General features: G+C 43.4%; 1 protein-coding gene across 6 annotated transcripts in view; it reads right to left on the bottom strand.

The window, feature by feature from the left end:
- Positions 1 to 26,307, bottom strand: part of NECTIN1 (nectin cell adhesion molecule 1) — a 266,551-nt gene that overhangs the window by 3,749 nt on the left and 236,495 nt on the right. For 2 of the 6 annotated variants that reach the window (XM_060787774.2, XM_060787778.2), the window contains one exon: positions 24,127 to 24,240. In XM_060787774.2, coding sequence (XP_060643757.2) covers positions 24,127 to 24,240 — 114 coding nt within the window. Of the gene's footprint in view, positions 1 to 14,786; positions 14,832 to 18,208; positions 18,400 to 24,126; positions 24,241 to 26,035; positions 26,119 to 26,307 lie in introns of those variants that run through there. The other 4 variants (XM_060787775.2, XM_060787780.2, XM_060787781.2 and 1 more) reach the window with 4 other exon arrangements.

The raw sequence follows: 26,307 nt of genomic DNA, 5'->3' as shown, positions 1-26,307 counted from the left end.
TATGGGGGTGGTAAAAATATATCCAGGATTCTCCATTTTTTTACTAAAATACATTTTAGTCTTTTTTAGATCCCAGGCTGCTATGGTTACCAACTTTATTCCAAAGCTACTTAATTGCTTTTTAATTTTAATTTTGCATTTCTCAATATTTTTATGGGTCCCTTCCCCCATGCCTACCTCCCAGAGGATATATTGTTAATAGGAACCACAATTATCGCCGCTAATAGGATAATGAATAACTAAATGGATTGGATGGTAGATAGATGAGATTGGCTGCTATAACACTGTGGTTGAAATTGCCGTGTTGCTGGGATCGCTCCCCTGCTGGGTATACATCATTGGCACATCCAAGTCCTAGATTGAGCTTGGAAAATGACATTCTGGGCCACAACTGCCAGCATCCCCAGTGAATGGGAAAATGGTATTTGGCTGTAGCCTTAAAATTTAACCTTTCCAAACTGTAGCCCTTGGCATTGGCCATGTGACGGTGTGAGTGGCGCCACCTATATGTAGAACTGTAAGTTGCAGGATTTGAACTGTTGTATCATGCCTGATTTTGCCTTTTTACCCTGTAAATGTATAGTTGGATTGATTGGTTTTTATAGCTGTCAATCAATGTTGTTTGCAGCAGTTAAATTATTCCTCCTGCTCAATTGTTTGACCCCACCTCTTCCTAGAGAGCAGGACAGTGTTTCCTTTTCCATTCCACCATCAAACTTTCTATCAGATGGACGTGAGAGAGAGACTTGGCTCTGAAGCCCTTGATTAAGTTACCTCTCAGCACCAATTCTGAGGTTCTTACCCTTGAGACTTATGCTTCATGTTCAGATCAACCTGGACGAAGCACCTTCAGACCAGTTCTTTGGCACCAGAGGGAGGCTTTGTGCCTTCAAAATATAGGCCATTGGAATTGGGGTTGTGATTATTCCGATATTCACAGCCATTGAGAAAGAGGCACTTGGAAAAGCTTCTCAGCTGCAAAACTCCTTGGACCCAAGACAACCAGAGACTGTAATGTATATTTTCCTTTACCCCTTTGAAACTTCCAGCTTATTGCCTTAAAGGGATAATTCTTTGTGAACAATAAAACTTACTTTGAGTTATCTACAGTGTTTTGGTCCTTGGGAGTTCTAGTTTTCCTAAAGGAGGGCAAGAAGCAATCCCCTGGGGGAAAGATGTCACGTCCATGCCTCTTTCACTAAGAGTTATACCCCCCAGGCACAATGGCATAGGCCAGGAGGTCTTTTCAAGTCACAGTTGTAGTTCCCTCTGTGGATAGTTCCTTGACTTTTCCACACTTCTTGCTATTATAGAGTCATGCTGAAGGACCAAGAGAGTCCTAGAGAGAATATATTCATCAAATCCATAAAAGTTAAACCATCAAAGATGGAGGGTTGATGATACCTGATATATACCCAGACTGAAGTGAGCAAGTTTAGGTCTATGTTCAAGGAAAATAAGTTATGTCACAGCAATGTGCATTAGCACAACTAAATATCCTTGATGCTTAAGCCAAATGGCTTCACTTTTATCATTAAGATGTAATCCATACATCTTGAGTACATAGAAATGCTGAAAAAGACAATCTCCCAGGATGGCCACTCGTGCCAAGTAGAAGAACGGATGAATGGCACTGAACTTCCACCTTCCCAAGTGAGGTCATGCTCCAAATGCAGGTCCAGGAAACGAGATAATTTCACAACCCCTCATTTGCTTTGGCCCTTCTGCTATCCACCTTGGTAAAGTGCTCCCCGGACCGATCAAGTGATTAGGAGACCGGAGAGCTGGGATAGAAATATATAATTTCGCAGACAATTCCATGTGTCACTTTTATAAGACACAGAAGGAGGCTGGCGAGGAAATTGAATGTATTTGATGGCATTCATTAACAACGCGCTTAGGAAAGACAGCCTTTTTGACAGCCCATGGCGGAGGAGGACCGGGCACATCATTTAGCAATGGAACATGCGCATGCAAGCTTTCATGCTCACCCACCCTCTTTCTAACCTCAAGAAAACTGAAACTAGCACAATTGCAATAAGAGCACAAGAGATATATAGGAAAGGAGAGGGACAATAGTCTCTGTCAAAGGGGTTTGCCACCTTGTTGCAAGACACACACACACATACACACATGCCCACTAGGTCTTCTGTTTCAGGGTTTTCGGCCTCTATCTACAGCAATCAAGGAAAGGACATATATCATATACTTCACATAACTCATGCTGCTGGTTTCCCATTGATTCCCATCTCTCTTTGTGATGGCCCACTGGGCAGATCAGGAAGCAAAGGAGAATATTTCTACATTCAAGGAACTTGAGGGACAAGGAAGGTCTGCAGAGCTATCACCAAACTACTTGTGTTTCTTTGGCTTCTATTCTGTCTTTCTCCCAGGACTGAGAGGCAAGCTTTGTACAGGGGAGCATTTGCACAGCTCAGGCTCGTGCGCCAGCTGTGCCCGTACCTTGGGAAGTCTGACTTGGCCACGGTAGTCCACACTCTGGTTACATCCCGTTTAGACTACTGCAACGCTCTCTATGTGGGATTGCCTTTGAAGACGGCCCGGAAGCTCCAACTGGTCCAACGTGCAGCAGCTATGATACTAACAGGAGCGGGACGCAGGGAGCATACAACCCCCCTGCTGTACCAGCTCCACTGGCTGCCGATCTGCTACCGGGCTCAATTCAAGGTGCTGGCATTGGCCTATAAAGCCCTAAACAGTTCCGGCCCAAGATACCTAACTGACCGCCTCTCGGCCTATGAGCCCACGAGGACTTTGAGATCTTCCGGGGAGGCCCTGCTCTCGATCCCGCCTGCGTCACAGGCACGTCTGGCGGGGACGAGAGATAGGGCCTTCTCGGTGGTGGCTCCTCGGCTGTGGAACACCCTTCCCATGGACATCAGGCTAGCTCCCTCCCTATTGATATTCCGCAGGAAGTTAAAGACCTGGCTATTTAAGAAGGCATTTGATCAAGAAGTGCAGTGACTGGTAATTTGACCATAGGAATGAAACAACGGAAATGATATTGGATTGTGGGTTTGACGATGAGACTACTCGGAATGGTTTTGTAGTAATGTTGATGTTTTGATGTTTCTGATAATGTTGAATTGTGGATTATTTTACACTATGTTTTGTATTTTGCACCTGTTTCTCTATGTTGTACACTGCAATGAGTTACCCTAGGGCTGAGAATTGCGGTATATAAGCGCAGTAAATAAATAAATAATAAATAAATAAATAAAATGTTGCGATAACAAGATTATCAGTGACGCATATTAAAATGTGAACTCCGTTCATTGTACTATTAAAACACCAGTTGATAAAAAATGCATACCCCTCATAAATAAACACTAACATATTTGAAAGTCCAGTGTATTCATTTAAAGACCTTGGATCATTATAGTCAACCAATTATGGAGGTTTTTAATCAGAAAAGATTTATAAGTAAAGTCTTTTCTATTCAGAATTCCAGCAATGGGTTGACTATAACAATCCAAAGGAGCCCAGGCTCAATCTACTTTGGAAGTAAGTGCCACAACCAGGTAAACAATACAACCCCTGTATCCACAGGGTCAGAATTTATGGTTTTATTTATCCACTTCAAAAAAAAATATGGATTTTTTCTAGGTTCTCCAGTCCAACACTATGGTATTATTGGGCTGGAAGCTCTTCATTTCAATGGCGTTTGCATTTGGAAGGCAGGGAGGTATCTATGCTGAAGGCACAGGTTTGCTGTTAGCCGGTCTGTGTCCCTCTACGGAGGTAGAGAAAATTGGGATATAAAAGTTTTAAATAAAATAAATAAATAAATATGCAAAATCCAGGAATGTAACCCTTGTGGATACTGAGGTTGTATTGTATATGGAAGAATCTTTCAGCTCATTGGACCAAATTTATATGATGCTTTATCAGCCATAACTAGTTCTTTGAATTATGCATCAAAATGGACTTGACAAGACATAGGTCAACTCAACTGATACAAAGGCTCTAGTCAAGCCTAACAATAAGATTTAAGCTGGACATCTGAAAGCTTCTGTGTTTTGTAAATTGTTGAGAAGCACAAGACAAAGCATGTGATGACATTCATATCTACTGGTGGACTTCCCATAGGCAACTACATGGCTACAATGCTCTCTTCTTACAAACAGAAGGACATATGAAGAGTCTTCCTAGGCCTTCTTGACCCTAGCAATCTACTTTACTGACTAGCTCAACTTTCTGTCTTCTTCCTTGTTTAGCACAGCTGGTAAATCATCAATAATTATAAGATCTATATCAACCAAAAGGTTACAAGTTCGAAGCCCCGGGTTGGCGTGAGCTGCTAACTGTCCACCTAGCTCATTGTTTACCTAAGCAATTTGAAAACAGCCTTAGCTGTGATTAGAATCATAAAATCATAGAATCAAAGAGTTGGAAGAGACCTCATGGGCCATCCAGTCCAACCCCCTGTCAAGAAGCAGGAATGTTGCATTCAAATCACACCTGACAGATGGCCATCCAGCCTCTGTTTAAAAGCTTCCAAAGAAGGAGCCTCCACCACACTCCGGGGCAGAGAGTTCCACTGCTGAACGGCTCTCACAGTCAGGATGGAATCTCCTTTGTTGTAGTCTGAAGCCATTGTTCCGCGTCCTAGTCTCCAAGGAAGCAGAAAACAAGCTTGCTCCCTCCTCCCTGTGGCTTCCTCTCACATATTTATACATGGCAATCATATCTCCTCTCATCCTTCTCTTCTTCAGGCTAAACATGCCCAGCTCCTTAAGCCGCACCTCATAGGGCTTGTTCTCCAGACCCTTGATCATTTTAGTCGCCCTCCTCTGGACACATTCCAGCTTGTCAATATCTCTCTTGAATTGTGGTGCCCAGAATAGGACACAATATTCCAGGTGTGGTCTAACCAAGGCGGAATAGAGCATGGAGAGCATGACTTCCCTAGATCTAGACACTATGCTCCTATTGATGCAGGCCAAAATCCCATTGGCTTTTTTTGCCGTCACATCACATTGTTGGCTCATGTTTAACTTGTTGTCCACAAGGACTCCAAGATCTTTTTCACACGTACTGCTCTCAAGCCAGGCATTGTCCCCCATTTTGTATCTTTGCATTTCGTTTTTCCTGCCAAAGTGGAGTATCTTGCAGAGAAATTAGATACTGCTAAAAAGCAGGAGAGGTGTTTTACGACGTCATAAAGAAAGAAGATCAGAAAATGCTGGGAGACCAAAAGGAAGGAGGAAGTCCTGACGGCTCTTCGTCATAGAGGATAGAGCAACAGCACCACCTGGACTCGAGCTCAACCTTCCATGGCACCAAAAACAGCTGGACACTGTTTGGAAACAAACCACTTCCTTCTGTTGTCTGTCTGTCTGCGTATTGTCTATACAAAATGGCATTGAATGTTTGCCATGTATGTGTACTGTGATCCGCCCTGAGTCCCCTTCAGGGTGAGAAGGATGGAATATAAATGAAGTATTATTATTATTATTATTATTATTATTATTATTATTATTGCTTGTCCCATTTGCTGACTCTCTCCTTTCTTCTTTCTGACATTCAGAGCCACTCTGCAAGGACTTTGCCAAAGTATCAAGAGCATGGATTGTGGGTAGTTGTAGGTTTTTCCGGGCAATATGGCCATGTTCTAGAGGCATTTTCTCCTGACGTTTTGCCTGCATCTATGGCAAGCATCCTCAGAGGTAGTGAGGTCTGTTGGAAGTAGGAAAATGGGTTTATATATCTGTGGAATGACCAGGGTGGGACAAAGGGCTCTTGTCTGCTGGAGCTAGGTGTGAATGTTTCAACTGACCACCTTGATTAGCATTTAATGGCTTGGAAGTTCCTGGGGGGAATCTTTTGTTGGGAGTGATTTGATGTGCCTGATTGTTTACTCTGGATTGTCTTTCCTCATGTTAAGAAACTCGAACAAATGTGGTCAGTAGAAAGAAGAAACCTCTTGAGATGTGTAGGCCCACCTACTAGCAAAGCTCCAAGCTAAATATTTTATGATGATGTTTTTTTGGGAGGTGAAAAAACACACCCTCTACCCACACGTTGAAAACAAAATGTCACTCATGATTTATTGATGGTCCTGCAAAGTCAAAACAAATATAAAAAAGCAGGAGGCAGATCCAAGAGGACTCTTTGTTCTGAGGGCGATGAAGGAAGTGGGCAAAGGGAGTTCAATTGGAGCGATGTGAAGAGATGAGGTTTTGGAAAAACACCGAGGAACAGAAAACCAGAAGCAAGGGACTTCTGTTTGCATTGAGATTGTGGAGTGATTCACTTTAGGAAAGTAATATGAAAACTCCGGGGAGAACACGTATTGAAAATGGAAACACAGCACCAAAACAAACTGCATTCTGAAAAAGGAAACCTTGCACCAAACATACGTTTCTTTCAAAAAAAAAAATTGCTGGAATCTTATAGTCCATTTCAAGTAAAGTAGACCTTACTTCTTGGGAGGAGAGCAATGTCCAGTCTTGATAAAATAGTAAAGAGTAGAGACATCAGACTGGCAACAAAGATCCATTGCCTAGTCAAAGCCATGGTATTCCCTGTCGTCACCTCCGGATGTGAGAGCTGGACCGTAGGGAAGGCTGCGCGGAGGAAGATTGATGCTTTTGAGCTGTGGTGCTGGAGGAAAGTTCTGAGAGTGCCTTGGACTGCGAGAAGATCCAACCAGTCCATCCTCCAGGAAATAAAGCCCGACTGCTCATTGGAGGGAAGGATATTAGAGACAAAGTTGAAGTCCTTTGGCCACATCATGAGGAGACAGCAAAGCCTAGAGAAGGGAATGATGCTGGGGAAAGTGGAAGGCAAAAGGAAGAGGGGCCGATCAAGGGCAAGATGGATGGATGGCATCCTTGAAGTGACTGGACTGACCTTGAAGGAGCTGGGGGTGGTGACGGCCGACAGGGAGCTCTGGCGTGGGCTGGTCCATGAGGTCACGAAGAGTCGGAGATGACTGAACGAATGAACAACAAGACCTACTGAATAGAATTGACCTATGCATTCACCATGCAGTGAGTTCCCTTCATTGGGATTCAGTACACTACACAAAGTTGGCATAATTTCCCATTACTATTTATTTCCCACTTGGATCTACTGTTTTGCATAACTTTTATTAGTCATCAGGAGGAACTTTGCAGGAGATTTCATCCCCTCTTAACTTTTGCAATTCCAACAAACATGCCTGGTTTCTACTTTTGGCCAGTTATGTGGCTTGGAAACTTAAATTTAAGTGGACACGACATTTCTTGGAAAGCTTAATGCTGCAAATAGTAATGCATTCTTTCTTTTCCCTTCCTATCTGCTGTATGCAAACTGGGATAGCTGCATAATGCATAATCTATGTATTGTCGAAGGCTTTCATGGCTGGAATCACTAGGTTGTTGTAGGTTTTTTCAGGCTATATGGCCATGTTCCAGAGGCATTCTCTCCTGATGTTTCACCTGCATCTATGGCAAGCATCCTCAGAGGTAGTGAGGATGCTTGTGAGGATACCTCTGAGGATGCTTGCCATAGATGCAGGCGAAACGTCAGGAGGGAATGCCTCTAAAACATGGTCATATAAGCTGAAAAAACCTACAACAACCTATGTACAGATCAATTCTTGCTTTTTGACATAGGGTCTTAAATTCTTTGATCAATTCAAACTGTTGGGTTTCATCCCTGGACTGCACAAGTCTCTTGTGTCATCAACTTTCCAGACCTCAATGAGTAGCTAGACTAGAGATGGGATTAGGCTGAGGGATTCCTCCTCCATTCCTATGCATGTTTTCCCAAAAAGGCTTTGTCTTTACTCTTCCTCCTTGCTACTGTCTCCTCCTCTTTGATGATGTGGAAATGGAATTCTGTGTGGCAACTTCCTTTTTAAAAGTATTTTTATTGTACACAGCTGGCTATGTGACCATTTGCAATTTTCCAGTCTCTTCTGCTTTTACTTTCTACTTATGAGGATGCGGATTTTACCTCTCTCAAGGCAAAATGTAGCTGCATGGACTTTTTATCCTTTTACCTCTTTAGAATGTGAGATTTAGTAAGCTAGTTAGCTCCAAGACTTTTTCCATCAAGAATGTATTTCTTTAACTTCAATAACTACTTTTGAATATTAAGGAATAGAGCAGTGGTTCTCAACCTTCCTAATGTCACAACCCCTTAACACAATTCTCATGTTGTGATGACCCCCAACCATAACATTATTTTTCTTGCTGCTTCATAACTGTCATTTTGCTCCTGTTATGAATCGTAATGTAAATATCTGATATGCAGGATGTATTTTCAGTCACTGGACAAAATTAGGCACAAATTCCCGATTTGGCCAAATTTGAATTCTAGTAGGGATGATTTTGTCATTTGGGAGCTGCAGTTGCTGGGATTTATAGTTCACCTACAATCAAAGAACATTCTGAACTCCACCAATGATGGAATTGAACCAAGCTTGACATACAAAACTCCCATGACCTACAGAAAATACTGGAAGGGTTTGGTGGGCATTGACCTTGAGTTTTGTAGTTGTAGTTCACCTACATCCAGAGAGCACTGTAAACTCAAACAATGATGGATCTGCACCAATCTTGGCAGGAATATTCAATATGCCCAAATGTGAACACTGGTGAAGTTTGGGGAAAACAGACCTTGGCATTTGGGAGTTGTAGTTAATGGGATTTATAGTTCACCTACAATCAAAGAGCATTCTGAACTCCACCAATGATAGAATTGAAACAAACATGGTACACAGAACTCCCATGGCCAACAGAAAATTGGGTTTGGTGGGCACCGACCTTGAATTTTGGAGTTGTCATTCACCTACATCCAGAGAGACCTGTGGACTCAAGCAATGATGGATCTGGACCAGAATTGGTATGGATACTCAATATGCCCAAATGTGAACATTGGGAAGTTTGGGGAAAACAGACTTTCTAGTTACTGGGATTTATACTGAGAGATGCTGGAATAGAAGCTTATCCTAGCTCATCACATGTAAGTTTCTACTGGTTATGGAGTTTCCTTCTGGTACTCTGCTATATTTATGGTGGAATCATCCCAACTGAAGGCTATTTTTGAGCTTAACAGCTCAGATTCCCCAATACAAACAGAGTGCAGAGTTTTCTTTATAAGAGAAATATCTTTATATTATTGTAGGAGTCAATGATACCAAGGTTTTGCATTACCCACAGGCATGGAAGACTGGCTAGCAGAGTGGCAGTTGGTTTCATCCAATTTCCCAGAATTCCAGAAATTGTTTTCTGGGAGTCAAAACCTGCACTTGGCCAAGAGTCACCAGGTCATGAGATGGCTCTCCAGTTGCCAGCTAAAGTGAATGGATGCAAGAGAGGTGTCTGCCACGCTAACTGCATAGCCAATGTGCCCGAAAGCTTAGCCAGTTGCCCATTCCGGCACAAGATGAATCATTCATGCCCCATCTGCAGGCTCAGGCTAGCATTTGTGTTTGTTGATGCTTTCAGACCTGTATCTTGCATTTGGAATGGAGTCTGGTGTTTACCGAGCTTTTTTTCTTTGAAAGCAACGGAGCAAAGCGAGCGTAAATAAATGAGGGAGGCTCTGCTAGATTTACATAAGATGAAATGGTGTTTTCTGTTTCCATTCTGCTTAAACCACTGCAAACCTTGGCGTTTCGGATTTTGCATCTATTTCTCAGCACTTGCATGGTAAGCCCTAGCCTTGCACTATGTGGTTGAGAGGACTGGACTACTTTGGATAGGGCTGGATTAGGATATGATTCCAGCGATGCCTTCTCAATTAAGAATTCTACCCTCCAGAAATATTCTTTCCCTCATTCAGTTGAGCATTTAAGCATATTGTTGAGGCATCCAAAGAAAAGAGGCAAGCAATGTGACAGAAGGTATGAGTGTGTACATAGCAAATAGAACTGATTTCTCGGTGAGGAATGATTTTCACCATCTCAGTGTCTACAATGCTGCAAATTTGGAGATTCAAAGAAAATTTGAAAGTAGAACAGAATTGTTATTGAGTCAGCAATGTTATCATTTCTATTTGGCAGTGATAATGGGGGCTGGGCGGGGGAATCATATTCTTGGTCTGAACTAGAGTAAAATATTGTTGAAGGCTTTTGTGGCCGGAATCACTGGGTTGCTGTAAATTTTCCGGGCTGTACGGCCATGTTCCAGAAGCATTCTCTTCTGAGTGTGGTAGAGGCTCCTTCTTTGGAAGCTTTTAAACAGAGGCTGGATGGCCATCTGTCAGGAGTGCTTTGAATGCAATTTTCCTGCTTCTTGGCAGAATGAGGTTGGACTGGATGGCCCATGAGGTCTCTTCCAACTCTATGATTCTATAAGTAGTCTATAAGGTTAAGGTTTAAATCCCTGCTTGGACATGGAAAACCCACCGGGTGACCTTAGAGAAATCATGCTTTCTGAACCTCAGAGGAAAGAACAAATCTTGGCAATTGGAAATGTCTTGAATGCACACAACAATAACAACAATGGTTGTTTCCATGCCAAAAAGGCTAGGATTTCAAAGGTTCTCACTAGTGATCTGGACCTGTTTATGGAAGGCTCTGCATCTTGTCCAGCTATTTTAAAGTTCAGACTAGAACTCAGATCAGATCCACCAACTTATTGGCCTGCAAGCCATCAAAGGACACGGTGCAATGCAATAAGTTATTTTCCTCTTTCAGGCAGAGAGCGGGAAAACTGCTGAATTTTGCATTCCCACACAGTTGTTAAATGCAAAGGAGCCATGGGGGTTGTTTGGGGACTCTGCAAACCTGTGCATTTCCAGACCTGTCAAATGAAAGGCTTTTAAGCCAGAATGCACCAGGCTGTTAAGAAAAACGCCAGCATCTTTTGACATTCCATTAAAAATAATAATAGCAAAGAGGTAATTGAGCTTTCTATTGCAATCGCGTTTGGAGATAAAGGGCGGGCGGAGAGCGAGGGAACAAACAGGAGGAGGCGAAAGACACCGGTGCCAGTTAAATTTAATTAGCTCATTACCCTTAATTTAATTTCAAACTTTGTTAAAAGGTAAATGAGGCTCAGGGAGGGACATGGTGAGACTGGCAAGCACCGAGGAGGGCACACAGGTTGGCAGGCAAAGGGATAAACACCGCATCTCCTTTTTCCTCCTCTTTCAGTGGGAAGAAATGGAGGATCTCCAGCAGAGAGGTAGCTGGCTCTAGAAGGGCTATTGGAGAAGGCAGATGGCAAGGGAGGGAGCTTGACCCAGAGCCCCATGGTCCCATCAATGGTTGCCAGATCGCAACTCAGAAAACAGGCCTTTCAAAAGAGCCAGGCACTGAGGTTGGCTTGGCATTGCCTTTGCCACCACTGAGCACCTTCTGTCACCATGGAGGAGAAGGAAGCAGAAGAGTGCTCGAGCCAAGCCCTTGCCATGGAAGCAATCAAAGCTTTGGGACTATGCCCTATTTGATGACATCTCCCAGTATCCCAGCTGCCATACTGGTGTGGGATTCTGTGCATTCTAGTCCAAAGGGGAACTTCTGAAATCTGTGACTTATAGATATGGGCTGAAATTGTGAAGAAGACATCTGAATCCACAAAAAGTAAGTCAATCCAGATGGTGTTCCTGTTGATTTAGTTATTTTATTTTAAGTTGCTTCAGGTTTTTTGGGCAGTCTGGCCATGTTCTAGAAGCATTCATAGAATCATAGAATCAAAGAGTTGGAAGAGACCTCATGGACCATCCAGTCCAACCCCATTCTGCCAAGAAGCAGGAATATTGCATTCAAAGCACCCCTGACAGATGGCCATCCAGCCTCTGTTTAAAAGCCTCCAAAGAAGGAACATCCACCACACTCCGGGGCAGAGAGTTCCACTGCTGAACAGCTCTCACAGTCAGGAAGTTCTTCCTCATGTTCAGGTGGAATCTCCTCTCTTGTAGTTTGAAGACATTGTTCTGCATCCTAGTCTCCAGGGCAGCAGAAAACAAGCTTGCTCCCTCCTCCCTGTGGCTTCCTCTCACATATTTATACATGGCTATCATATCTCCTCTTGGCCTTCTCTTCTTCAGGTTAAATATGCCCAGCTCCTTAAGCCACTCCTCATAGGGCTTGTTTTCCAGACCCTTGATCATTTTAGTGGCCTCCTCTGGACACATTCCAGCTTGTCAATATCTGTCTTCAATTATGGTGCCCAGAATTGGACACAGTATTCCAGGTGTGGTCTAACCAAGGCAGAATAGAGCATGGGTAGCATGACTTCCCTGGATCTAGGCAGTATACACCTATTTATCCATTGGTCAGTGGCAGTATTCTTATTTTAAAAAAGGAACTATCTCCTTCTCAGAGTAGATTGGAGAAAGGCAAGAGCTTAGTCCATCCCAGGAGAACCTAAAAGGAAAACAATCCTAAAAGAAGATTATCTTTCCTTTTTTTTTTTTTTTTTTTTTTTTTTTGCAAACTGCCTCAGCTGGGAAATTTCTCTGCCACGAGATTACATTTTCAAAGTGCCATATGACTGGCTTTATTTCTTACTTCAGAGAAACTGGGAGGGTTCCCAAATGTGGATTTTGCAGGATTACCATCCTTTTGCTGACAATAAAAATCATCCACCTCTGGAAGAAAGAACTAAGAAAGAGACCTCCCAAGATGGATTAAGGGGCAGCTCATCTCATCTGTTTCACGAGGGGAACATTCCTTGCTGACGGAAAGAGATGCCAAGAATGGGGGAAAGAACAGGGCTGCCATGGGAGAGGCTTTGGTCTGGCTTGTAAATAGGCCAAGGCACAAAATGCTGGGAAATATACAATGACACTTGCTTTTAGTGGTCATTCCGCAACAGAAAATCCAAATGGTGTTGCAACAGTTGATGTAGCCTATGAGGAATCTTGCCAGGAAGCAATACAAAAGAGCTCATGTTCCTTTCAAAGAGAAATGAGAAGTGATTGTATTTATGGCCCTGTGGTTCTTTCCAGACCTGTTTTGGTCTATTTTCCCCTGTCCAAAATGGGAATTTTTACACCAAAAATCTCCACAGTGATTCTCTTAAAATCAAAGAATAATTCCTTGCTCCAGGGAGTTGGAAGAGGAGAATGAAAGAGAATAGAAATCAAAATACCAGACTCCTTTGGAACTGAAGGTGGTTGTTTAATTATTTCTGCTGAATCAGCTGAAATTCCTTCTTGCATCCAGCTATTTAATTCACAGGAGTCTTGTCTTTACATGTCTGGTGTCCACCATATTCCATTGCACCACTGCATTGTGCACCCTGGATCTATCCACTAGGCTTGTTTGATCCAAAACAACATTTCGATGTAGGAGGTGCTGGTGATTCAATTCGGAAGTCAATTCCGATTCCCACAGAAAAAAAATGTTCAAAACTTTTCGAAACTTCCGAATCCTTCCTTAATGGTTTGAAAGTGTTATTTCCTGTTTCATTGGGTGGACTTTACTTTGAAAGTAGTTATTCTACTCCAGAAAGGGTGGGCTGGGAAGCAAAGGCAGGAAATTCATCCAGTCTGGTTTGAAACACTTCCCAGGCTCCAGCCCAGAAGTGACGGGAAAGGAAAGGCAGGAAATACATCCAGTTTGTTTTTAAACTCTGCCCAGGCTCCGGGGAAAAGCTGGATCATTTCCGACTCACTTACTGCTTCGTAACAGAAATGGCGGAAAAAGCTTTGGAAGGGCAAAGGGACTTCCAGTTTCCTTAAAAACTTCGAAATCACTTCAAAAAGCAAATATTTCCAAATTTAACCCGAATTATGAAGATTCCGACTGAACGTAATCATGCCTATATCTACCTCCTGATGCTGAGATCACATTTGCAGCTGTGGATTGTAACATTAGCACCCCATTAGAGACAAAGAGGCCTTCATGATGTACCGGTTTTGGCTGACCTCTCCAAGGCAGCATCTTCTGCAAATAGGGGCAGCAGATTTATGGAGACCCTATGAATCTCAAAGGTTTTTCTCAGCAAAAGTATTCTCAGCAGTGGTTTGGCCAATTCCTTTCATAGAATCATAGAATCAAAGAGTTGGAAGAGACCTCATGGGCCATCCAGTCCAACCCCATTCTGCCAAGAAGCAGGAATATTGCATTCAAATCACCCCTGACAGATGGCCATCCAGCCTCTGTTTAAAAGCTTCCAAAGAAGGAGCCTCCACCACACTCCGGGGCAGAGAGTTCCACTGCTGAACGGCTCTCACAGTCAGGAAATTCTTCCTCATGTTCATATGGAATCTCCTCTCTTGTAGTTTGAAGCCATTGTTCCGCATCCTAGTCTCCAGTGAAACAGAAAACAAGCTTGCTCCCTCCTCCCTGTGGCTTCCTCTCACATATTTATACATGGCTATCATATCCCCTCTCAGCCTTCTCTTCTTCAGGCTAAACATGCCCAGCTCCTTAAGCTGCTCCTCATAGGGCTTGTTCTCCAGACCCTTGATCATTTTAGTCGCTCTCCTCTGGACATATTCCAGCTTGTCAATATCTTTGAAATACAGTCCACATCACCTGGCATTCCTTGGAAGCCTTCCATCCAAGTACTAACCAGGGATGACCCATGTGATCTTGCTACCTTCATGGTATTTAAGCTATTTTACACCAACGAATACCAACATCTTTTAGGAAGGCAGGCAATGGGAAGAGTTGTCTTGCTTTCCTTTGTAGAGTGCAAGTTACTAGGCCATCTACCTTTGGAAACAAGATGTAGAGTGAGATACATTTTGAGACTGATTTAGCAAAACTCTGCCAACTGAGAACCAGAGCATGGGAAAGCTGTGCCTTTTTAGACTCTGCTTGTAACTACATGAAAGCCACCAGGAAAGAACAAGAGAAAAGAGATTGAACTTACTGTCCACTTTCGCTCGTAACGTCTACGAAGACCTTGATCCTCATCCTGAATGCAGGACATGGACAGGACACCGTAAAACAGAGAGGTTACTCTTTTTGCTGCATTGAGGTCGGCAGCCGGTTTCTTACCTACTGGTGATACTTTATTGCTCTATCTTTGTCTACAGCCTTCTACAGGATGACTGGCATGACAGGGAAGGAAAGGCTCTACAAGCAAGGAGAGAGTCCCACCCAACTGAAAGTACATCTCCTTCTTGGCTTCATCTCCTAATTTGCACAAAACTCATGTTCTTCCGGCCATGTTTCCCAACAATCAATATCCATCATGTCTAGACACAGCCACAGCAAATATATCACATCCACCACTACCATCATTTTCACCATCCCCAGTATTTCCCTAGTATTGGTATTCACCAAACGTGATTCAGGTTTCATCGAACCTTTTGGGGCTGCTGTGGAAGAGAATAGAGATGACACAAGGGGAATTACAATGGGTATCCTTGTGTCAAAATGAAAGCATTTTGTCTCGAATAAGAATTCTTCCCCCCTGGGGTGAAATTGTCCTTCCCAAATTTCTAGGAAATAGTAATTTAAAACTTCAATACTTAAAGTTAAAGCATCCAAAAGCAAAGGAGGGGGGGGGGGGGTCAAACGACCAAAAGAATGTGAATGCGGCAAATGGAAGATTTCTGGGGGTGAATGGTTACACAGCCCAACAAAAAAGAATTTCTTGGTGTCTGAGTTTTTAGGTTTGTTCTGGGGTTATTTGGGGCACTGATTCAGAAAATTGCATTGGATAGTCCGCATCAGCTCTAGTTTCTTAGATTAACTTATCATGATTTTCTATGGGTGAGCAGTTGGTGACTGCTACAGGGCATATGTTCTGTATCTCAAAACCTAAAGCTGAGAGGGGGAAACTGGTGCCATTTTGGGAATCAGCCAGTCAAAAATACCCCAGAACTAGGTCTAACATTTGAGTCACCAAAATGTGTGCTGGTCAGTATTTTAAATGTCTCATTTCAATTCTAATAATTGGGAACTGAAGGGAATGTCTATTTGGGACTTCAGAATAATTATTTGGGATGCAGTGTCCATATTTTACCCCTACCCTATTGCTACTGCAAGGAAAACCAGTTGGCCAGGGACTTGCTTTCAAGTCTTTGAGATTGCTGTCCAACTAGATCATCAACAGTCTAACTTTTAGTGGTGGACTTTCTGCCAGTGGGACAATAAATCTGGCTGGATGGCCATCTGTCAGGGGTGCTTTGAATGTGATTTTCCTGCTTCTTGGCAGGGAGTTGGAATGGATGGCCCACAAGGTCTTCCCCAACTGTATGATTCTATGGGTTTCAGTCTTAACCCTAAAGGAGCTGTCCAATGTTCTGTATTTCTTTTAAAGGTGCTATCTATGGTCCTGATTCAGGCAACTCCATCAATTTCAGGCTAAAACCCATATTAGATTCATCATTGTCAATGGAGTACCAACTACCGGTCTACAGTATAAGGCATAAGGCCAGGAATGGCTGAACTCAGCAACAGTTATTCAGGCATTTCCTTTCCATGTTCAACGTGAGTCCCCTTTGAAAGCCAATTTTGACTTTTAAGTCTTTGACAGCCGTAGGCTTTTCACACTATTAAAGAAGTTTTAGTCAATTAATCATGTGTGTTTTAATGGGCTGACTAATCTGATTAATTCTCCAGAAATGTGCATGTGACTAAGAGTGATACTGAAGAAAGGATTCTTCAATCCTGTGGTTTTTAGGAAATGCTTTGGTATGCCACAATGGTTAACTTCTAAAAATCAGCATTCTTCTTTTTCTCCTAGTCATGCATACCCTCTTTAATACAATAAACAACTGTAAATATTTCATCAATCACGATTCATTTTTTGAACATGTGCTGCCTGGTTAATCAGGAGCATATCCTAATTATCTGAATTCATCATTGTAAATATAACCAACAAATCAATTAAACACCTCGACCCAATCAGCAAGAAATGTGACCTCTCCGTTTTTCTCCCTCTTCCTGATGCATGAGATATGGCACACATTCAAATCCTGGATACATTTCCAATGCCGTATAAATGCTGACCGTTTCAGATCGGAATTATATAATTGAAAAGTCAAGAGGCGTTATTAAGCCCCAATAAATTTGTTAAGTCTTGAGGATGGAGATAATTCGGGGCTATTACATCCTCTCATTCAAGAACCCAACCAAATCAAACATTGTCAACCATTGGGAATGCTCTGGGAAATCCCCATTATTTGCAAGGAAATTGGCAATCTAAGCCCTTGCAGTTTTGAAGTTGGTCCTAATTTGAGTGAATTAAGGGTAATCTGAGAGCACATAAAAGGCCATAAGTTCATGCCCATGGAATGGCAGAGAATATATACCTCTCATTCCCTTTTTCAACACCACAACCCAGGCTGTATAGGATGTTGCCATGGCGGTTAATGTAGAATCATAGTGTGGCAATCCCATAGTGTAGAAGGACCTCTGGAAGCTTCCAGAAAAGGTCATTCATTTATAAATTGATTGCAATTTCCAAAACATATATCCATATTTTTTGGAGGAAGGCACCTTTGGCAGTCTATGATCTTCCAACTTTAGAGGATCTCATCCTCCTGCATCAACCACAGTCCCTAGGCTTCCCATCCTTGGATTCAGAGCCTCATTTGCCTCTCCTTATCTTTGCTCCTCAACTAACTTCAGCATTTATTGAGCACAAAAGCCTTCTTCAGAGAAAGAAATGTTTGCAATTCCTTTTCTGGGGCTTTGATGTTGTTCTGGATGCCCATTCTGGGCCACCTCCCTCAACTGTCACCTCACAGAGAGAACCCTCAAAGCAGAAAGAGGTGGTGGAGATCAGCAGGAGATGTTCTCTGAGCTCAAGTCCTCTTGACATCTCCATGAGGTTAAATCCACCTTTCTTGTTATTCACCTCCCCATGGTCCATTCCTCAAATGGGAAGCTTTCTTCTCCACCTGAGTTCCCCCTCCCATCCACACAATTTTTGAGATGCTTCAGAACTCATTCTGTGTCTTCCTCAACCCTACATCAAAGAATCTCTCCTTCCAACCCGGCCCTCTTTTTCTCCTCTCCTCCGCAGCATAAACGCAAGCCGGCCATGCATGGAGAGCCCCAACATGCATCAAACAGCGCAAGGCTAGGCCTTTGGGGTCGACCCCTTGCTCAGGTTGAACAGGACACATGGAAGGGTTGAGGAGGAAATACCATCCGCTATTAGGAGCATGCACACTCATGGCAAGGGACAAAAGAAAGAGGAGGAAAGATGGTATGCAGAGGGAGGAGAGCCATTGCACCCAAATGGCAGGGAAAGAGACGTCAAGACTTCACTGAAGGGAAGGCAGACAAGCAAGCAGGGTTGAGGCGAAAGCGAGGAACTTTTGAGTATTTGTGTACCTTGGAGGCCAGAATCTGAGGGAGGGAAAGGCCTACAGTGTCATGCGCTAGCATAAGTTAGCCTGGATGGTTGCGTACTCGACAAGGTCTCCACCCGCATGGATTGAAGTCCTGGGGCTGGGCGACGTCGCCAGAGCGGAGGTGTCCAACTCTGCGTATTGGACGTCGGAGTCCTTGCTGTTGCTCGGGTTCTGGAGATGAGAGAGCGGTGAGGCATGGAAAGAGGGAGGGAGGAAGAAAGGAAAGAAGGGAGAAGGAGACGGTGGGGAAGAGGAAGGTGCACCGTGTGAGGAGACACGAGGATGGAGAGATGGGGGAGAGACAGACAGACAGAGACAGACACCCAACACAACAACAACATACACACACACAGAAGACACACATACGACCGATGGGACCATGCCAAGAAAGAAAAGAAAGAGACGGAAAGGGAGGTGAAGGGTGGTGAAAGGGCATGTGGGACAGGGAGACAGAGTGGAGAAGAAAATAAAGAATGGCAGTGAGGAAGAGATATTGTATTTTTGGGAAAAAAAGGTTTTAAAATGAACAGTAAAACCGGCATCTCGCATCACATTGAGGACCTGTGCCTCTACCTACTCAAATGTCAATTGCAAGTCACCCATTCCCATTTGCAAATGGCTTCTTCTCACAACAAACAACCACTTTGCAAAGTTGGCTGGTTTGAATTGAAATAACTCTCAGGTGTTCTGATGGCAACTGAGCAACTGGAATCAGAATGAAGCACTCCCTTAAATCTCTCTTCTCATAAAATCTAGTAACTAATAAAGAAGGCAACCTGATATATAGGCATAGAGAAATCTATCTATCTATCTATCTATCTATCTATCTATCTATCTATCTATCTATCTATCTATCTATCTAATCTATTAGGCCTGGTCAATCCATGGTTCTAAATGGTTCTAAAGTACTTACAAAACTAAAGTTCTGGTGATGAAAATTTCAGAACTCTAACAAAACTCTCAACATTTCATTATAAATGGCAGTTCCTAATTGGTTCTATCATAAAAATCACCAACAATGAAATAATAATTAAATTTTGAAAGTTTTGTTAGAATTCTGAAATTTTCACCACCAGAACTTTAGTTTTGTAAGTACTTTAGAACCATATAGAACCACGGATTGCCCAGGCCTACTATATGTCTATCTATCTATCTATCTATCTATCTATCTATCTATCTATCTATCTATCCTCTATCTATCATCTATCTATCTATCTATCTATCTATCTATCTATCTATCTATCTATCTATCTATTCCTTATTCTGTGTATATCATCTATCTACCTATCTACCTACCTATCTACCATCTGTCTGTCCGTCTATCCATCCATCTGCCTATCTATCTATCTATCTATCTATCTATCTATCTATCTATCTATCTATCTATCTATCTATCGCTATCATCTATATATGTATTGGTCTTGAAACATTCATACATATGCTCCTATACAATTAAGTGATTTTCCTGATTGCATGTTCCTATTATTCAGGTGGGAAACTCTAGCATCTTATGAGGTCAATGCAGTGAACCTAGGCAGAGTTAAAAAAAAAACACCATTTTGCACAGTGCATAAGACCTATTTGTTAAAAATGCCTCTTATTGGTCTCCTAAAAGCATCTTCAGTTTTGTTTCTCTGCGGTAAAGGATGAAATGTCCCTACAAAACTGTCCATGCACTTGGGAAAATGGGCTGCAAGCCCTGAAAACCTCCGCTGAAACAAAACAGTTCTATTACGGCAATTTGTAAATCGGCTTCTCAGAAAATAATTTGGCAAAATCAGATGTTCCTACCATTCAAATGGAGAGCGAGGGGGCTGATCAAAGAAGTTTATTTCTCCCCAGTTTTAAAGTTTGGGTTACATTCTTGATGAAGCCAGTGTACCACATTACAAAAAAAAATTTTTTTGTTGGTGGTGTCTTGGTTTTGAGGCCTGTTCTGGCATTCTTTGGGACACTGATTAGAAAATTGCATTGGTTCTAGTTCCTTCGAGAGGGTTATCATGCTTTTTTATGGGTGAGCAGATCAAGAGCGGTATATGTCATATGTTCTGTATTTCAAAAAATAGATTGGGGAAATTGGTGCTATTTTTGGAATCAGCTGGTCAAACATACTCTGAAATGGGTCTCAACTTTGAGGCACCGAAGTCGCCTGCACCTTTAGACCTTTCTTTTGCCTTTGCCTTTCCCCACTACAGAGATTATGCAAATAGTATTTCCTCGCAGACAACATCCCCTGCCTGTTTTCCAAATGGTTCGCAGCCATTTGCCAGCTGAGGGGAGGCCGTTCAAAGTGGTTTATGGATCTGTAACAAGCACTTTCGAGCATCTTGCCGGAAGGACTGATTTGCTGAGTAATTGGCTCTGAGTGTCTCAGAAGACCATAATCTCCGCTTGGCACACACTCTTCCTCTCTCTTCCACAGCAAGGTAGTGGAAGGCTTCTGTTCCATTCCTAGATATGCAGTTCTATGGCATGCCACCAGAAACCCTTCTTCGTTTTGTATTTTCCCCGCTACGCCCTTTGGGCAGAGAAATACAGCAGGGAGAAGCTCTTCTCTGCAAAGTCTTGTGGCCAGGGCTATCCTTGTGATAGTTTGCCACCTGAAGCAAAGGTGGCTCACCCACTTGGTTGGCATTTCTCCAATTCTAAGCAAAGAATTTGGCTGGAGAGACACCTGAAGATGGTGGCCTTCAACTTGCACTTCCAAAGGGTTAAAATGGTTTACTTGGCATGTTAATTGGCAAAAGCATCACCCCATCTCCAGAGCATTTTCGCGATTCCACTGCCCCATAGCCATGATCCCCAAGTTTGCCATTCACATGGCATCATTTTGTCCCTCACATTCTCGTCCTTTTCCCAGTTCTGTCTCAATGGGATTCTTCAACAGAGAGGGAGCAGGGTTAAAATAACACCATGGAGTTGTCTTGCTACTGTACCCCATGGAACCCCGGTGGCGCAATGGGTTAAGCCCTTCTGCTGGCAGGACTGAAGACAGATAGGTCACAGGTTCAAATCCAGGGAGTGTGTGGATGAGCTCCCTCTGTCAGCTCCAGCTCCCCAAGCAGGGACATGAGAGAAGCCTCCCATAAGGATGTTTTTGTTTTGTTTGGTTTTTTTGTTGTGTCAGGAGCAACTTCAGAAACTGCAAGTCGCTTCTGGTGTGAGAGAATTGGCCATCTGCAAGGACGTTGCCCAGGAGAAGTCCGGATGTTTTATCATCCTAATGGGAGGCTTCTCTCACATCCCCGCATGAGGAGCTGAAGCTGATAGAAGGAGCTCATCTGCGCTCACCCCAGATTTGAACCTTCAGTCCTGCCAGCACAGGGGTTTAACCCACTATGCCATCAGGGGCTCCGCACAAGGATGGTAAAACATTAAAACATCCGGGCGTCCCCTGGGCAGCGTCCTTGCAGACAGCCAATTCTCTCACACCAGAAGCAACTTGCAGTTTCTCAAATCACTCCTGACACGAAACAAAAACCCACAAGGAGAAAAGGGGAGGAGGGAAAAGGGCATTCCGTTATAACCCCCAGCTCAGAAGAGAATGGTAATGTATAGCAAATACTCTGGGGGGCAGGGCTCATCATCATCCATCTACCTTCTCCAATTGGGAGCAAAGAACTCTGGAGGAAGGAATGGATCTTTCTCGTGGTCTGAAACTTTAAGGCTTTAGTCTGAATTTTAAAGGTGCTATCCAAGGCACTGAGTGGTACTCATTGCAACCCCCAAACAAGCTTAGTGCCTTAGTTAATGTTTAGATTATAACTCTGAGCACATTGACTAGCCCTTTGCCCAACCCAATGACAAGGATGCTTCCCTTGTCCATTGTGACAAGGGCAGACACGAGGACCTATGAGCTGGTACCATGTTCTCCCTCTTGTTCTGCCACACAAAGGCCTTAAGCCCCTGTTCCTTTCCTGATAATAAGGCTGCCTGCCCTCCTGCCAGCGTCCTTTATCTGCCTTTGTCAGAGCCCCTGGGATCCACCTCCTGGCACGAGGAGGAGGAAAAGAGGTGGAGGAAACGCTCCTTCAAGGTCAGTCCTGCCAGAGCTGCTGCCGATTAGATGTCAGCTGGAAAAGGAGCCAGCCAGCAGAGCAAGTGGAGTGGCACAACACGGTTGGCATTGGCAGCGGGGGTCATCGGAGCCTTGAGCTGGCACTCTGAAGGTGCCCAAACCTGTCCTATTTCAGAACCTGAGCAGGGTGGAGAAATCTGAGTCCTTCCCCAAAGGGATAAAATATAGAACTACCATAGCCATAATGTTATCGTACTACATCATGCACGATAACATCATCAAAACCCCATACATCATGTCTTATACTAAATTATGCACTAAACACTGCATATGTGTGAATGTGGTTGTATGAACACCAAGTTCACAAGAGGTCCAAATCCAGCCCATGGATGAAAGGCTTCTTGAGTGCTGCTAAGTCTCTGATCTAGGCTTTCTGTTGGGTGTGTTTGTTTGGCAACTTGGGAAAGTTTCCTAATCTGGCAATTGCCTATTTGTTTTTGAGTCTGATGGGCAGGACTTTGCAGCTGTCACCCTTCTAAAGAGCTTTGAACATCTGGATTTGGAAAGGGCTAGGGCTTCTTTCTATGCCATCCCTTTGCTTTGCATGTTCTATATTCCTTCTTGCCCTCTTGCCTGCACCTATGCTAAACCCCATTCTGCTTGGTCTGATCTTCTTAATCTCCCTGCCGCAGCAGCTGCTATGGCTACTTTACATTATCATCCTCCTGTCTGGAGCCGAAACAGATTCCTGCAAAACAAGGCCTTGCTGAAAAGCACTGTCCTCGTTTAATTGGGAAGCGCCAGTGTGCTTGTCCTGGCAGATAACCTGTCTGCCAAGCTTCCATTCTCTCTCTTTCCTTGCTCATTCTTTCTCTTCATATCTCTTTGGCTCCCTTAGATCCAAAATTCTTCACTTGGTTGTAGAAAAGAGGCTTTCTCTATCTCTTCTGCATTCTCCCTTGATGGTCCTACAACCATCTAAGATTTAGTATGCCTTCTCCCCAAATGCCCAAGACAACACACAGTGGAGATTGGCAGCAACCAGTGCCTCTACCAAAGTGAGATGACTGGCCAACTCATAGGCCATGATCTGGCCTTTGCATCTTCAGTCTGGTATGGTGTGGCTGAGGAGTTCTATGATTTCTATTCTTGACAAGACACAGAACCACACAGCATTGACCTCCTATGTCTGTGGCACTCTCCTTCTTCCCTCAGGACAAGTAATCAAGAATTTGAGACCAAATAAAGGATGTTCTTGAAATTCCTTTCCAGAAGAGGAAATTGACTGGGATTGGCACAAGACAAATCACTTCCTGAGGTTACAAGACAAGATGTTCCCACTCCACAACCAGCATTCAACATATGAAAGAATCTTACATCAGTACCAGGTAGAGAATGGTGTCCTGTCCACCATACCTGGAGTACATTCACACTAGTTTTACAGCTTTGATGTTACTGCTACATTGTCCTGGGACTTGTACTCTAGGCAGGTTCTTAGAACTGTCTGATACCCCCTGAAGTACATTAGGTGAGCTATCTAGTTGACAACCCATGTTTTCTCCTACAGCTACAAATCCATTGATTCTATAGAAGGGGACCATGACAGGTCATTTTAGGTCCATTGGGTTAACATACAGTATATCTCACAGTCCTTCCTTACCATGGCAACATCTACTACATGGAAGAACTAGCTCGCGGAGATTTATAGTAGAGCTGACTCCATTCCTCACCTAGAAGAGGAGTCATTTCAACTTAGGGAGTCCATCAGTTTGACCCTCCAGTTGACTCCAAGGGTTCTGGCACCTTCTTAGTGCCTACATAAAGGGCAGAATTGAGGAGGCAGAGCAAGGGCAAGTCTTTATCCTGCCCTCCATCCTTACCATCTTGTCAGATTGAGGGGAAGGCTCAGTGGCAGCCATGTCGTAGTAGGGGGGCTGTGGTGGCAACTTCTGGATCTCCTCCTCAGGTTCCTTCATGTTGTCCAGGTGCACAACCTGCGGTTGGTGGGGGGTAAGTAAGGTTCAAAGCGCAGATTAGCAATCCCAACCCGAGCAAAGTCTGAAGGTTTTGTCCCAACCAAAGGGAAGAACGCCCACCATCCCACCAGCCTTGGTGAAAGGCCTCGAAGCAAGAAATAGGACCAGACCATGACCAGGATCCACTCGATGGTGACAGACATAGATTATACAATCTTGTTGTGGAAGGAGGTATGTAGATGTTGTGGAAGGAGGTATTCACTAACACCTTGCACAACTTCCAACTCTTCAACCCAACCCACCAGCCATTCACAGGCTAATAGGAGGTAGCACCCAGCTACAGCCAGAATAGAACTAGCATAGCCCTTCCAGATCTTCAGGAGATGTGGAGGGGCAATGCCCATTCTTTTGTCAAACCCAAGTTGCCTGTACACCTCACAGCATTGTACCTCAGCACTTGGAAGTTGCCTTCCAGGAGTGGGAGGGTATGGAAGCTGCAGACATTGGAGGATTCCAGCTCATGGAGACCTATTTCTCACCTGGAGACCAGTGTTCTTTCTGGGTCACTCTTTCCCCCTCTGCTGTCCAGTGGCTAGCTTTTCTTCTTCCACCCAGTACATGTATCAATAAAATAATATCTTTAAGCCCACAGCAGAACTCAAAGAAGACTGAAGGTGAGCAATGAAAGGCTATCCAATCTGATGATGAGTAAATGCATTTGTTGTGCTGAGCTGCCAGGTGGTCACTGGCCAGTAGTAGTAATAGGCAGAGGTAGTCGGATATGCAGGAAGATAGTCAGAGCATCAGGCACTTAAGTCAAAGTAAAGTCTCCTTTCCAGGTAGGCCTGGTTTGCTAAAGTTGGAGGTCTGGATCAAAGTTCAAATACTGCCCTGTAGAGCACAGCAAGGACCATTTAATTACCCAGTGCTACACCAAGTGTGTTCTCCTCTGCATACAATGAGTGTACCTGGGCTCAACATACCTCCAAGAAAATGATACTGGGAATATCAATAATGAGCCCAGATCAGATATAAACAGATTTGGTCAAGCTGAGCCCAAACGAGGAGAGTCTACTCGATTGACAATGAACTCTTCCATTTCATCACTCCAAATGGACCCTGCACCACATCCTCTTCCCTAAATATTTGGATCAAGGATAGAGAGTTGCTTCCATGCTACCTATCTGCTGGGATTTCTCTATCTCCATCCTGACCAAAACCACTGTCAAAACAGGCTGTGACGTCCTGAAAATTGACCCTTGCTCATTTTCTGCCTACAATGAAGGCAGGTAGCGATCCTGGGATCTACACCCATTTTATTTCAGCAGCAATCTTCTGCCTTTTTTTTGGAGTGATGACCTACACTGCCTACCATATTTGGAACTGCCCTTGATATGGTGCTATTGTGCTACGCCTTCCTGATTATCTTTCATTTCTAGGGCTAAATCGAGCCCTCTGACTTGTTTCCGCTAATATTATCCTACGTCTGTAGGTCAGTCCTTTCCAAATCTAACTGGGAATAGAGCCGAAAATATTGGCCTCCTTCTGGTCCTAGTATTACTGCTGCAGAGATGCCTCATGATAGATCACATTCAACTAATGATCAGATATAATGGGAATAATAATGAAACTGTTGGAACTGCAAATGATATATATATAAGTTTAACAAATGAGAAATTAAATTTAGTGCTTTGCTCCACAGATATGGATGAAATGGGCGGCAAAATAATAGTGCTTGCTTTGTTTCACAGTATGAAGTACACATGCAATACAATAATAATAATAATAATAATAATAATAATAATAATAGTATATGTGCTTTGTGAATAAAATAAATAGGCTTGTCGGCAGACTTCAGATAACACCACAATTGCACACACATAGACAAACAGAGTTCTGAGAAGAAGTCAGAGAAAGCGGGAAAAGAGAGAGAAGAAAGAGAGAAATGTTTAAAATCACAGCGACAAAGCAAATCGGACAATGGACAAAAATCAGGACCGATGTGGTAGGAAAATAGTTTGCACTGCCTAGAACACACATACCAAATAAACAGATTGCTAGTCACACTTTGAAAAAAAAATTAAG

Source organism: Anolis sagrei, chromosome 7 (assembly GCF_037176765.1).
Source record: "Anolis sagrei isolate rAnoSag1 chromosome 7, rAnoSag1.mat, whole genome shotgun sequence".
Lineage (NCBI taxonomy): Eukaryota > Metazoa > Chordata > Lepidosauria > Squamata > Dactyloidae > Anolis > Anolis sagrei.
This window is presented reverse-complemented; position numbering and strand designations above follow the sequence as displayed.